At 39.6% G+C, this 15,007-nt stretch overlaps 1 protein-coding gene across 1 annotated transcript; it reads left to right on the top strand.

Moving 5' to 3' along the window:
• Nucleotides 1–3,878: 3,878 nt before the first annotated feature.
• Nucleotides 3,879–11,807, top strand: LOC115146649 (CKLF-like MARVEL transmembrane domain-containing protein 8). The gene is made up of 5 exons (XM_065027091.1): nucleotides 3,879–4,064; nucleotides 10,062–10,235; nucleotides 10,400–10,416; nucleotides 11,156–11,258; nucleotides 11,519–11,807. Exons 1-5 carry the CDS (start codon nucleotides 3,933–3,935, stop codon nucleotides 11,603–11,605), a joined length of 513 nt encoding a protein of 170 aa, XP_064883163.1. The 5' UTR covers nucleotides 3,879–3,932; the 3' UTR covers nucleotides 11,606–11,807.
• Nucleotides 11,808–15,007: the final 3,200 nt, after the last annotated feature.

The following is a 15,007-nucleotide window of genomic DNA, read 5'->3' as shown; positions in this document are numbered from 1 at the left end:
GAAAGGGGGTAATATCAGTAATTTAAGGGAATGGGGTAATATCAGTAATTTGAGGGAATGGGATAATATCAGTAATTTAAGGGAATGGGGTAATATCAGTAATTTAAGGGAATGGGGTAATATCAGTAATTTGAGGGAATGGGGTAATATCAGTAATTTAAGGGAATGGGGTAATATCAGTAATTTAAGGGAATGGGGTAATATCAGTAATTTAAGGGAATGGGGTAATATCAGTAATTTAAGGGAATGGGGGTAATATCAGTAATTTAAGGGAATGGGGGGGGGTAATATCAGTAATTTAAGGGAATGGGGTAATATCAGTAATTTAAGGGAATGGGGTAATATCAGTAATTTAAGGGAATGGGGTAATATCAGTAATTTAAGGGAATGGGGTAATATCAGTAATTTAAGGGAATGGGGTAATATCAGTAATTTGAGGGAATGGGGTAATATCAGTAATTTAAGGGAATGGGGTAATATCAGTAATTTAAGGGAATGGGGTAATATCAGTAATTTAAGGGAATGGGGGTAATTTAAGGGAATGGGGTAATATCAGTAATTTAAGGGAATGGGGTAATATCAGTAATTTAAGGGAATGGGGTAATATCAGTAATTTAAGGGAATGGGGTAATATCAGTAATTTAAGGGAATGGGGTAATATCAGTAATTTAAGGGAATGGGGTAATATCAGTAATTTAAGGGAATGGGGTAATATCAGTAATTTAAGGGAATGGGGTAATATCAGTAATTTAAGGGAATGGGGTAATATCAGTAATTTAAGGGAATGGGGTAATATCATTAATTTAAGGGAATGGGGTAATATCAGTCATTTAAGGGAATGGGGGTAATATCAGTCATTTAAGGGAATGGAGGTAATATCAGTAATTTAAGGGAATGGAGGTAATATCAGTAATTTAAGGGAATGGGGTAATATCATTAATTTAAGGGAATGGGGTAATATCAGTCATTTAAGGGAATGGGGGTAATATCAGTCATTTAAGGGAATGGAGGTAATATCAGTAATTTAAGGGAATGGGATAATATCAGTAATTTAAGGGAATGGAGGTAATATCAGTAATTTAAGGGAATGGGGTAATATCAGTCATTTAAGGGAATGGGGGTAATATCAGTCATTTAAGGGAATGGGGGTAATATCAGTCATTTAAGGGAATGGGGGTAATATGCCTTGATGAAGCATTGGATTGCAGACAAATAAATAATTGATGGTCCATTATTTTTATTCACTACCACACTGACTGATAACATTACTCTTCCTGGTAATTATTTTTATTCACTACCACACTGACTGATAACATTACTCTTCCTGCTAATTGTCTAGAAACCACCATTACAAATCTTAAAAGAGAAAATGTTTGCTCCTCAAATGAATCAGGGAATCTCATGTTGCTGTTTGTCTGAGGACAGATAGATGGGCTGTATGTTCCTATCCCACTTCTATGAAAAGATAGGCCTAATAATGGCAATGGAATGCTGCACAACAATAAAATGCATTATTAACGTTGTCACCTTTATTTAGTTAAGTGATAATGCCAGAGAAGCTGGTGTTTGGAGGATGTATTGGCATGGGTGTTGTTGGCAAACCATGCCAATACATCCTCCAAACACCAGCTTCCCTGGCATTATCACTATTATACAACAGGTTACCAACATATTCAAATAATGATTGACATATTTTCAGTTTATTTTGATGAAATAATATTTTATCCTTCCACAAGATATAGGTATATTCCCATTCTTATGCCTTGCTTTCTAGCTAGCCAACTACGGCTAATTTACAGTCACGTCAAACAGTTTAAGCTGTTTTTCTCATTACATTTATTTGGATACATCCATAACAATGAGTTAATAAGCCTCGATTTCACCTGCCATAGGAAATGTCAGGACAGTTTTTCAGAGGAGCTAGCCAACAACACAGCTAACACAATCACTTCAAAAGACTGCATACTAGCTGCACTTCGTTTCGTTTGACCTGCTTTCTATTGACATTTCTTTGTTTATATCCATAAAAATGATGCCAACTGATTCATGATTTTGACTGGATAACAAACGCTGCCTGCCTGTCTGTCTCCTACCGACAAGTTCGTTACTATGGGACAGTTGGAGATCGAATTTGAATATTGAAACAATGTTGCAAATGTTGGAGAGACAGACCACAAGGTTTATACAAATCTCCACTGTTGAAAACTAAATGTTAGTCTAAAAGAAATGTGTGATAATGTCTAGATGCTTTTTATAGTGGAGATCAAGTGTATGAATTGTCTGGCTGAGCTTGTGACAGTCAGATTGAAAATGTTTTTATTTTTTATTAAACCTTTCTATACTATTCTACTGTATCTTATTCTATGCCGCTCTGACATTGCTCGTCCATATATTTATCTATTCTTAATTCCATTCCTTACTTAGATTTGTGTGTATTGGATATATGTGTAATGGTTAGATATTGCTGCACTGTCAGAACTAGACACACAAACCTTTTTTATTTAACCTTTATTTAACTAGGCAAGTCAGTAAAAAAAAAATCTTATTTACATTGATTGCCTACATTTTAGAGTCATAGATTTAGCCGGTGGTAACTTGTCGAATAGACACGGCTGGAATGCGTTTTTAACCAATCAGCATTCAGGATTAGACCCACCTGTTGTATAATTAAGTAATAAGGCACGAGGGGGTTTGGTATATAGCCAATATACCACGGCTAAGGTCTGTTCCCCGGTAGGCCATCATTGTAAATAAGAATTTGTTCTTAATTAACTGACTTGCCTAGTTAAATAAAGGTACAACAAAATATATATATGAAATTATGCACAACGCATCGCAGGGTGCCTGGACATTACATCGCCTATTTCGAGTATTGTTATGTTGGTTGTTAAGACAATACACAAATTGTAGTTAAGCCTCGAGCTGTTTTCACATTTTCCTTTGCCTCTCCCCATGATCTTTGTCTGTCTATATGCTGCCATCTGCTGGTACAGTTTAGACACCACCACAGAACACATTTATTACTGTCACACGGAGGACATGGTGATGAATATCGAGTTTCTAACTGGAGAGAGTAGTAACTAATCAATGATTGAAAACGACATCAACAACTGTCTGATTTAGTGAAGGTACATTAGGCCAGGACTATGGTCCGTATTGGACAAGCCCCAGCAGGTCTTGACTGTGGTTAACTGAACACAGACTGTTCTGTTTGACCAAAAGGCACACTTTACAGTATCTGTTTGAGCAAAAGTGCGACTACAGTTTAGTAAATTAATAATCCACAGCTAACCTGCATTATGCACTCCTTTAGAAGTGAGACTCTGCCTGCTGTCATAGCACTTACGAAAAAAGATTCCAGACAGAGTGCAGTTTAACTGCAGTTAGAATCCAGTATATCTGCAGTATGCAGCAATTATTGCGTCCAAAATAAGACAGCCGACTGCAGTTACTGCACTTTTACCTCAGTTTCAAAACTGCAATCTGCATTCTACTGGCTTGTTCTCTCTTCAGTCTTTGGCTGTAGATTACTCCTGCTCAGGTCCTCTGAAATACAGCACCCTATGCAAAACATTACCAACCAAAGGCAATACTTTCTGGCAGCCTGATTTACCTATCATCAAAAAAAGTTCCTCTTTATGCAACCACTCTCAACTCAGTGACATTTAGGGAATGGTGTATGCCTAACTGACCAAATTATGTTGAACATACTTTGTATGTAGGATTTGTTATACGACGACAGAATGACATTCAGACAGGTCATAGATCTTATTATCTAAAATAAAACAAAAACTAGTTCCGTGGAAGTATTGTCGTCTACTCAGGAAATACTCGTCATGGCCATCTTTCCCACCTTCCTTTTATTAGAGTAGCACGATTTTTTTTCATAATCCAGGGGGGCAGGATCCAAACGCAGTAGATTAATATTGAAGATGGAAGGAGCAGCAACGCGCACTGTGATAACGTCTACCAGCAGCAGCACGGACAACTTTTCCACCTCTACTCTGGCATGTGATAGGCACTTTTTTCGCACTGCTTCGGGGCTCCTCGTTTTCGCAGAAATAGTAAGTAGTCAAGTTTCAAGGTTCAAGCTGTAGGCTACGGGATACGCATGGTACATCTTCCAAAGACATGCTTACTTGCAGGTTCCTTATAGACCATGCAACATCAATAAGACATAATAAAGGTTAAGAATACGAACATAAATTACATGGCTCAATAAAACAGAATAAACATTTTATAGTAGCATAAATATAATTCAAGAAAGCACATTTTATAGTCCAATATTTACACTTGTACTGGAGAAGGTTGGGATGGGGGCAGTGTTTAAACTGGGCAGTATGACAAGAGTCTGGTAGCAAATCAAAATCAAATCAAATAGTTTGGTCACATACATGTGTTTAGCTGATGTTATTGCGGGTGTAGCAAATTGGGCTCCCGGGTGGCGATGCGATCTAAGGCACTGCATCTCAGTGCAAGAGGCATTATTACAGTCCCTGATTCAAATCCAGGCTGTATCACATCTGGCTGATTTTTTGCTCATTCTTCAAGGCAAAACTGCTCCAGCTCCATTAAGTTGGATGGGTTCTGCTGGTGTACAGCAATCTTTAAGTCATACCACAGATGATCAATTGGATTGAGGTATGGGCATTGACTAGGCCATTCCAAGACATTTAAATGTTCCCCTTAATAAACCACTCAAGTGTTGTTTTAGCAGTATGCTTAGGGTCATTGTCCTGCTGGAAGGTGAACCTCTGTCCCAGTCTCAAATCTCAGGAAGACTGAAACAGCTTTCCCTCAATAATTATCCTGTATTTAGCACCATCCATCAATTCTGACCAGTTTCCCAGTCCTTGCCGATGAAAACATCCCCGCAGCATGATGCTGCCACCACAATGCTTAACAGTGGGGATGAGGTTCTCGGGGGTTATGAGAGGTGTTGGGTTTACGTCAGACATAGCATTTACCTTGATGGCCAAAAAACTTAATTTTAGTCTCATCTGACCAGATTACCTTCTTCCATATGTTTGGAGAGTCGCCCACATGCCTTTTGGTGAACACCAAATGTGTTTGCTTATTCTTTTCTTTAAACAATGGCTTTTTTTCTGGCCACTCTTCCACTCTACTTATACTTAAAGTGGTCCTATGGACAGATACTCCAATCTCTGTGGAGGTTTGCAGCTCCTTCAGGGTTATCTTTGGTCTCTTTGTTGCCTCTCTGATTAATGCCCTCCTTGCTTGGTCCGTGAGTTTTGGTGGGCGGCCCTCTCATGGCAGGTTTGTTGTGGTGCCATATTCTTTCTCCAAACATAAAGATGGTCATTATGGCCAAACAGTTCTATTTTTGTTTCATCAGACCAGAGGACATTTCTCCAAAAAGTATGATCTTTGTCCCCATGTGCAGTTGCAAACCGTAGTTTGTCTTTTTATGTCGGTTTTGGAGCAGTGGCTTCTTCCTTGCTGAGCGGCCTTTCAGGTTATGTCGATATAGGACTAGTTTTCCTGTGGATATAGATACTTTTGTACCTGTTTCCTCCAGCATCTTCACAAGGTCCTTTGCTGTTGTTCTGGGATTGATTTGCACTTTTCGCACCAAAGTATGTTCATCTCTAGGAGACAGAACACATCTCCTTCCTGAGTGGTATGACGGCTGCGTGGTCCCATGCTGTTTATACTTGCATACTATTGTTTGTACAGATGAAGGTGGTACCTTCAGGTATTTGGAAATTGCTCCCAATGATGAACCATACTTGTGGAGGTCTACAATTTTGTTTCTGAGGTCTTGGCTGATTTATTTTAATTTTCTGATGATGTCAAGCAAAGAGGCACTGAGTTTGGAGGTAGGTCTTGAAATATATCCACAGGTACACCTCCAATTGACTCAAATCATGTCAATTTACCTATCAGAAGCTTCTAAAGCCATGACATCATTTTCTAGAATTTTTCAAGCTGTTTAAAGGCACAGTCAACTTAGTGTATGTAAACTTCTGACCCACTGGAATTGTGATACAGTGAATTATAAGTGAAATAATCTGTCTGTAAATGTTTTGGGAAAAATTACTTATGTCATGCACAAAGTAGATATCCTAACCGACTTGCCCAAACTATAGTTTCTTAACAAGACATTTGTGGAGTGGATGAAAAAGCTTCGTAGTAAAGGGAGTGAATACATATACATGCACCACTTTTCCGTTTTTAATAAAAAAAATTCACTTCACCAATTTGGACTATTTTTTGTATGTCCATTACATGAAATCCAAATAAAAATCTATTTAAATTACAGGTTGTAATGCAACAAAATAGGAAAAACGCCAGGGGATGAATAGTTTTGCAAGGCACTGTACATATGAGATGAGTAATGTAAGATATGTAAACATTATTAATGTCACATTATTAAAGTGGCTAGTGTTCCATTTATTAAAGTTGCCAATGATTTCAAGTCTGTATGTAGGCAGCAGCCTCTCTGTGCTAGTGGTGGCTATTTATCAGTCTGATGGCCTTGAGATAGAAGCTGTTTTTCAGTCTTTCGGTCCCAGTTTTGATGCACCTGTACTGACCTCGCATTCTGGATAATAGAGAGGTGAACAGGCAGTGGCTCGGGTGGTTGTTGTCCTTGATGGTCTTTTTGGTATTCCTGTAACATTGGGTACTGTAGGTGCCCTGAAGGCGAGCACTGCGGTTGTGGGCGGTGCAGTTGCCATACCAGGCGGTGATACATCCTGACAGGATTCTCTCAATTCTGCATCTGTAAAAGTTTGTAAGGGTTTTAGGTGACAAACTATTGCACCTTCTTCACCACACTGTTTGTGTGGGTGGACCATTTCAGTTTGTCAGTGATGTGTACGCAGAGAAATGTAAAACTTTCCACCTTCTCCACTGCTGTCCCGTCGATGTGGATAGGGGGGTGCTCCCTCTGCTGTGTCCTGAAGTCCACGATCATCTCCTTTGTTTTGTTGACATTGAGTGAGAGGTTGTTTTCCTGACATCACACTCCCAGAGCCCTCACCCCCTCCCTGTAGGCTGTCTCGTTGTTGTTGGTAATCAAGCCTACCACTGTAGTGTCGTCTGCAAACTTGATGATTAAGTTGGAGGCGTGCTTGGCCACGCAGTCATGGGTGAACAGGGAGTACAGGAAGGGGCTGATTACGCAACCTTGAGGGGCCCCAGAGTTGAGGATCAGCGAAGTGGAGGTGTTGTTTCCTACGTTCACCACCTGGGGGTGGCCCATCAGGAAGTCCAGGACCCAGTTGAGCAGTTGTATCAGACCTCATGCTCTGACCGTCTGCCAGATGTTAAGGGAGGGAGAGAACAGATTGTGGCTGGGGTGTGTGGGGTCCTGGACGATGCTGCATGACTTCCTCAGGCACTGTTTCGAGTAGATGTACTGGGTGGGTGAGACCACGGTCCCATGATGTACTGGGCCGTCTTCACCACCCGCTGGAGGGCTTTGCAGTCGTATATGGAACAATTCACGTACCAAATCAAATCAAATCAAATGTATTTATATAGCCTTTCGTACATCAGCTGATATCTCAAAGTGCTGTACAGAAACCCAGCCTAAAACCCCAAACAGCAGGCCGTGATACAAACGGTCAGGACATTCTTGATGGTGCAGGGCTAGTATTTGGAGAGGACTCGGGGCGGCATTCTGTTGTGCCCTCTTGACAACAGGGGTGGAGGTGTTGGTCCATGACACGTCCTAGGTGATGTGGAAACTGAGGAACTTAAAACTAGTGACTCTCTCTACTGCAGTCCGGTTGATGTGGATCGGGACATGTTCACATCCCTGCTTCCTGAAGTTAACAATTAACTCCTTTGTTTTGCTGACTTTGAGGGACAGGTTGTTGTCATGACACCACAATGCCACAATGCCAGTTCACTTACATCCTCCTTATAGGCTGACTCATTGTTGTTGGTTATCAGGCACACAACCATGTTGTCGTCAGCAAAGTTCATGAGGGAGTTGGTGTCGCGCAAAGCCACACAGTTGTGGATGAACAGGGGGTACAGCAGAGGACTGAGGACACCCCTGGGGGGCCCCTGAGTTAAGAGTCAGTGTAGAGGAGGTGTTGTTGCCAATCCTCACAGCCTGTGGTCTACCCCTCAGGGAGTTCAGGATCCAGTTGCAGAGAGTGATGTCCTAACTGCAGCACAAACATATTTGTGTCCAAGTTCAATATAATATATTTTTTAAATGACTTTGGCAGTGGCTTTTACCATCTTTCTCACAATAACTGCCATCAGAATTCATGGAGGGAATCAATACTGCTTTGTTGATTAAACAAATTAAACACATGAAGATCAGACATTTTATATTGTTCATACCTTTTATCACATGGCTATTTGTACCCTTATCATAGGGGCACAATTAGTTCTGATAAAGGGAAGAGTTTGTCATTTACTTTTATACGGATTTGCATTCTGTTTGACCTGTATATTTTATGTGCATTTTATACACATTTTGCATAGGCTAATGATCTGTATGACGTTTTTTCACAGATGGTGACATGACATTGTATTGAACACTGCACTGAACTGAATATTCAATTATTTCAAATTTTTCAAGGAAATATAACTGGAGAAAATGACCATAATGTCAACCTACTTCCTGTAATATAGACTACTTCCTGTAATATAGACTACTTTCTGTAATATAGACTACTTCCTGTAATATAGACTACTTTCTGTAATATAGACTACTTCCTGTAATATAGACTACTTCCTGTAATATAAACTACTTTCTGTAATATAGACTACTTTCTGTAATATAGACTACTTTCTGTAATATAGAATACTTTCTGTAATATAGACTACTTTCTGTAATATAGACTACTTTCTGTAATATAGAATACTTTCTGTAATATAGAATACTTTCTGTAATATAGACTACTTTCTGTAATATAGAATACTTTCTGTAATATAGAATACTTTCTGTAATATAGACTACTTTCTGTAATATAGACTACTTTCTGTAATATAGACTACTTTCTGTAATATAGAATACTTTCTGTAATATAGACTACTTTCTGTAATATAGACTACTTTCTGTAATATAGAATACTTTCTGTAATATAGACTACTTTCTGTAATATAGACTACTTTCTGTAATATAGAATACTTTCTGTAATATAGAATACTTTCTGTAATATAGACTACTTTCTGTAATATAGTATTATAGAATACTTTCTGTAATATAGAAGACTTTCTGTAATATAGAATACTTTCTGTAATATAGACTACTTTCTGTAATATAGACTACTTTCTGTAATATAGAATACTTTCTGTAATATCAGATACTTTCTGTGTAGACAGACATTGGTTCTCAGTACAGTGTTTAATTTTCTCTGGAAAGGGAAGTTGCTTAAAAAACAAGGTCAGTTTCATTGTCCATTTTCCTTCCAGCATCAGAGGAGAATGTGACCAAAAGAGCCTCCTCTTCCACTTAGGCCAGACATTCTTTTTTCCTGTTTCATGAAGCAACCAATGAAACATTATTTTCTTTTAATAACAGGAAGGGAGGTTTGCAGTGCAACAGAGGACAAAACGTCCCATTATTTACAGTAGCACGCAGTATAACAATCTGCATCTATAGATTTATCATGATCAATGTGTGACGGCATTCTGAAAGAATGATCAGATCAGATAGGTGTCAGTCAGCTGCGGGTTTCATTTCGGTTCCAGAAATACAAACTATGAAAAATCACTTGGCAATTATGTTCTACTTTGTATAGCTGTTGTACTGTTTAAGATGACAGTTTGCAGGTAAACAGATCACTCTACACTGCACTGGATCCTGTGCATATGATTTGATTCAGGATATTATTTCCTTTCATTGTGATGTCTTTCTACAGTATGCCTTCAAGATAGGCACAGCAAATGCATTTAAATACATGATAAGGTAGACACCACCAGACCACAGCCATCACTGACTATGTGTGCTATTCCCTGTATAGTGCACTACTTTCTACTGGAGCCCTATGGGCCCTGTTAAAAAGTAGTGCACTATAAATGGAAAAGGATACCATTTGGAATGCTGGCTCTATGTTTCCCTGTCCCCTCAGGTGTTTGGTCTGCTGGTATGGATGCTGATAGCAGGGACAGAGTACTTCCGTGTGTCTGCCTTTGGGTGGGTCATGTTTGTGGCCATCTTGTACTGGGTCCTGACGGTCATCTTCCTCATCATCTACCTGACCATGGCTTACAACAGGATCCCTCAGGTCCCCTGGACAACTGTGGTACGAGACATACTGCGACACATAATACAGCATTATTTGAAACTTGAGTGATTGAGGTTGTTTATTATAAATCTAGTAATTTAATAATTGTGGACTATTTATGTAACAGAAAACCAATGGAGGTAACTTCCTTGATGGTTTTGGGGAGAAGAGCAAATAGATAGGGTCTGTTCTTCAACAAGTCTTTATGAATGTGATCAAATGAAACCATTCTATAATGATGTACTACCCTACAGTATCTGTCATTCTACAGGGTCTGTTCTTCAACAGTAGTGCTACAGTGATGTATGTGGTGTTCTCCTGTTCTTCAACAGTAGTGCTACAGTGATGTATGTGGTTCTACAGGGCCTGTTCTTCAACAGTAGTGCTACAGTGATGTATGTGGTGTTCTACAGGGTCTGTTCTTCAACAGTAGTGCTACAGTGATGTATGTGGTGTTCTACAGGGTCTGTTCTTCAACAGTAGTGCTACAGTGATGTATGTGGTGTTCTACAGGGTCTGTTCTTCAACAGTAGTGCTACAGTGATGTATGTGGTGTTCTACAGGGTCTGTTCTTCAACAGTAGTGCTACAGTGATGTATGTGGTGTTCTACAGGGTCTGTTCTTCAACAGTAGTGCTACAGTGATGTATGTGGTGTTCTACAGGGTCTGTTCTTCAACAGTAGTGCTACAGTGATGTATGTGGTGTTCTACAGGGCCTGTTCTTCAACAGTAGTGCTACAGTGATGTATGTGTTCTACAGGGCCTGTTCTTCAACAGTTCTACAGGGTCTGTTCTTCAACAGTAGTGCTACAGTGATGTATGTGGTGTTCTACAGGGTCTGTTCTTCAACAGTAGTGCTACAGTGATGTATGATGGTGTTCTACAGGGTCTGTTCTTCAACAGTAGTGCTACAGTGATGTATGTCTGTTCTTCAACAGTAGTGCTACAGTGATGTATGTGGTGGCAGCAGCAGTAGACGCAGCCTCAATCAGCCATGCTGTTAAGGGACGCCATAACTACAACTGCTGGGTAGCATCCACAGTAAGAAAACCACCTCAGACCTCCCCGACAGACATTTAAATCACGCCAACTTTTAAAATATACCACAAATATGATTTATGATTACAGCGATATTAAAATATACAATATTACAATGCTAAATATATGCCTACAAGACAGATAAGAGATGTATGATTCCACTGTGTACCATCCAGAATGCTGTCTATTTGGTCCATTTAAGCCTACTCAAACTCATACCCACTATTGTACTGAATTTGAATGTTTTCATGTCTGTTTTTCAGTTCTTTGCCTTCCTGGTGTCACTCTGCTATGCAGGAAGTACATATTTAAGTTTTAAATCGTGGAGATCAAGGGATGAGGAACAATAACCAATCACAAAGGACAGCTAAAGTATATCCGTTATGGAACACAAGAAGAATGCAACAACCACTCCTTCCCTTTGGAATGCATTTCTATATTTAATTTCTGTTATATTTCTGTTATTTTAGAGTTATGGTGTGTTTCATCTGTTGGAATGACAGACCCTGAACCTCAGTGGTGTTTTTACTTCTTATTCACTCATGAGTTTAATTTTTTTTACATTTTAATGAAAATGACTGAAGCTAACAAAGTGGCTATTCTGTTTTTCTGAAGCTGGAGATCAAAGCTTTAACTCCAATATTAAAATGGATTGTACAGTAATGTTGTCCCACACTAGATGGTGCTACAATACAAGGCTAAGAAACAGGGCTGATGAAGAACATTACAGTTCATTCTCTTTTTGATTATTATGTGTCCAGTTTCAGGAAACTTGGCGTACTTCACAGGAGTACCTTTTCAATTAGACATTTTTTTTTTTCAAAAAGCGTTTTTGGGCGGAAATGCCTACTCGAACATGTGAACTTTCATGTGCCTTAATAACAAACTTGTATGCCATCTGTAAATACGAATAAAACATTTAAATTGCAAGCCTAGTTGGTTTAGCCACAGAAAAGACAGCAACCTTCTTGCTAGCCATGATTGGCTGAAATAATGAGTGGAAGGGACATACCAAGAGATGAGTTTGGATTGATCTGCCATTTAGCACGCGTCTGTCTATTTGAGCTGGTCAGTATGTGTTGGTAATCGTGTCTAACGCAGCTTTTTCTTTTGAAGTATTGCGTAGTAAAACTGCATATGTGTTGCTCTCCACATTCTGGAGGACTGAGGTAAGTGGAATTCAAGTATGATAGCTAAGGAGATGGAGAAAACACCTGTCTCTGGATTACATCTTCAAATTTAGGGCAACCATGGCATCCATGACAGGAGACGCGTCCATGTATATGGGTAAGAAAGTGTTAGAATTTCAAGTTAAAGTGTACTGCTAGCTAGCTAATGTTAGCTGGCTGGCTAGCTAGCTTATGTTACATGTATAATCTTACTATTCGTATCTCAGAGCCATTTGCTTGGCTAGCTAACATTGAACCTGGTTGGTTAGCTACCTGCAGATTCATGCAGGGTAGTAACGTCATGAGTTGGGATCATGGTTCATTGTTTAACTAGCTATGAGTCAGCTACACTGAACAAAAATATAAATGCAACATGCAACAATTTAGAATATTTTACAAAGTTACAGTTCATATAAGGAATTCAGTCAATTTAAATAAATAAATAAGACCCTAATCTATGGATTTAACATGACTGAGAATACAGATATACATCTGTTGGTCACAAATACCTAAAAAAAAAGTAGGGGCGTAGATCAGAAAACCAGTCCATATCTGGTGTGACCACCATCTGCCTCATGCAACGCGACACATCTCCTTTGCATAGAGTTGATCAGGCCGTTGATTGTGGACTGTGGAATGTTGTCCCACTCCTCTTCAATGTCTGTGTGAAGTTGCTGGATATTGGCGGGAACTGGACACGCCGGTCCAGAGCATTCCAAACATGCTCAATGGGTGACATGTCTGGTGAGTATGCAGACCATGGAAGAACTAGGACATTTTCAGCTTCCAGGAATTGCGTACAGACCCTTGCGACATGGGGCTGTGCATTATCATGCTGAAACATGAGGTGAAGGATCTCGTCACAGTATATCTGTGCATTCAAATTTCCATTGATAAAAATGGAATTGTGTTCATTGTCCGCTTATGCCTGCCCATACCATAACCCCACTGCCACCATGCGGCACTCTGTTCACAATGTTGACATCAGAAAACCACTCACCCACACACCATCATACACGCTGTCTCCATCGGGCCGATATAGTTGAAACTGAGATTAATCCGTGAAGAGCACACTTCTCCAGCGTGCCTGTGGGCATCGTAGGTGAGCATTTGCCCACTGAAGTCGGTTACGACGCCAAACTGCAGTCAGGTCAAGACCCTGGTGAGAACAACGAGCACGTAGATGAGCTTCCCTGAGACGGTTTCTGACAGTTTGTGCAGAAATTATTCGGTTGTGCAAACCCACAGTTCCTGTCTGGGTGGCTGGTCTAAGACAATCCCGCAGGTGAAGAAGCCAGATGTGGAGGTCCTGGGCTGGCGTGGTTACATGTGGTGTGCGGTTATGGAAGTACTGCCAAATTCTTTAAAACGATGTTGGAGGCGGTTATGGTAGAGAAATGAACTTCTCTGGCAACAGCGCTCATGGACATTGATGCAGTCAGCATGCCAATTGCACTCTCCCTCAAAACTTGAGACATCTGTTGCATTGTGTTGTGTGACAAAACTGCACATTTTAGAGTGGCCTTTTATTGTCCCCAGTGCAAGGTGCACCTGTGTAATGATCATGCTGTTTAATCAGCTTCTTGATATGCCACACCTGTCTTCGCAAAGGAGACATGCTCACTAACCGATGTAAACAAAACAAATGAGAGAAATAAGCTTTTTGTGTTTGTGGAAATGGTTTGGGAAACATGGGACCAACAGTTTACATGTTGAGTTTTTTGTTGTTGTTCAGTATATATACAAGGAAAACTTGTCAAAAACACCTATTGTACATCATTTGAAATGTTGCGCAGGTTGTGCTTTGTGATGCCTTGAGGGTCCAATACAGGGGGATACATTTACTCAGATTATTTAGTGATTCTGGTCTGAATATACAGTAGGGAAGCAGTAGTCAAGCTAACATTTTAGACTCTATAATAAGCTATAATGTAACATTGTTCATGGTTTAACAACTATAATTTAAAAAATCACACATAATTTCTTTAAGATTTGCAACCATCCCATTGCAGTATCATCCACATTACACTAAATGCAAATAGCAAAAATCCATATAATTCTTGCCCCATTTTAAATCGGTGGCTGTTCCTCAAATTAGCTCGAATTTACTGGGACTAAGACAATGTTTCAATGAACCACAGACTTATTCTGTATAACAAAGACAATAGAATGAAATTAAAAAAGGTATTTTTATCTCACCAAAACTAGTTAAGCAGCTTTGACTGTTGAACCATGCATATACTGTATAAGCCCCATCTATCAAACTGTCTAATCTAGACCATCCATATACTGTATAAACCCCATCTATCAAACTGTCTAATCTAGACCATCCATATACTGTATAAGCCCCATCTATCAAACTGTCTAATCTAGACCAACCACACAGTTAAAGCTACAGTCTGTGATTCGCAACAAAGTGGTGTCCCTCCCCATCACTTGTTTTGGTATACAGCTGAACATTGAACAGCTTCCCAAATCTCAGACTGTAGCTTTAACTAAAACACTATTCAGCTTGTCATGCAATGTCAGGCTAGAAGGAGAGCAGACTTCATAGACAAAATGTTTGATGTTATGAATGGGTAT

The sequence above is a fragment of the Oncorhynchus nerka genome, linkage group LG14 (genome assembly GCF_034236695.1).
Source record: "Oncorhynchus nerka isolate Pitt River linkage group LG14, Oner_Uvic_2.0, whole genome shotgun sequence".
NCBI lineage: Eukaryota > Metazoa > Chordata > Actinopteri > Salmoniformes > Salmonidae > Oncorhynchus > Oncorhynchus nerka.
The sequence above is the reverse complement of the archived record's forward strand: the minus strand, read 5'-3'. Positions and strand labels throughout refer to the sequence as shown.

Excerpts from the sequence above, each read along its gene's own strand:
- LOC115146649 (XM_065027091.1), top strand. The coding sequence starts at position 3,933 with ATGGAAGGAGCAGCAACGCGCACTGTGATAACGTCTACCAGCAGCAGC. Across the intron at positions 4,065-10,061 it reads TCCTCGTTTTCGCAGAAATA|GTGTTTGGTCTGCTGGTATG; the intron begins GTAAGTAGTCAA and ends CTGTCCCCTCAG. Across the intron at positions 11,259-11,518 it reads ACTGCTGGGTAGCATCCACA|TTCTTTGCCTTCCTGGTGTC; the intron begins GTAAGAAAACCA and ends TCTGTTTTTCAG.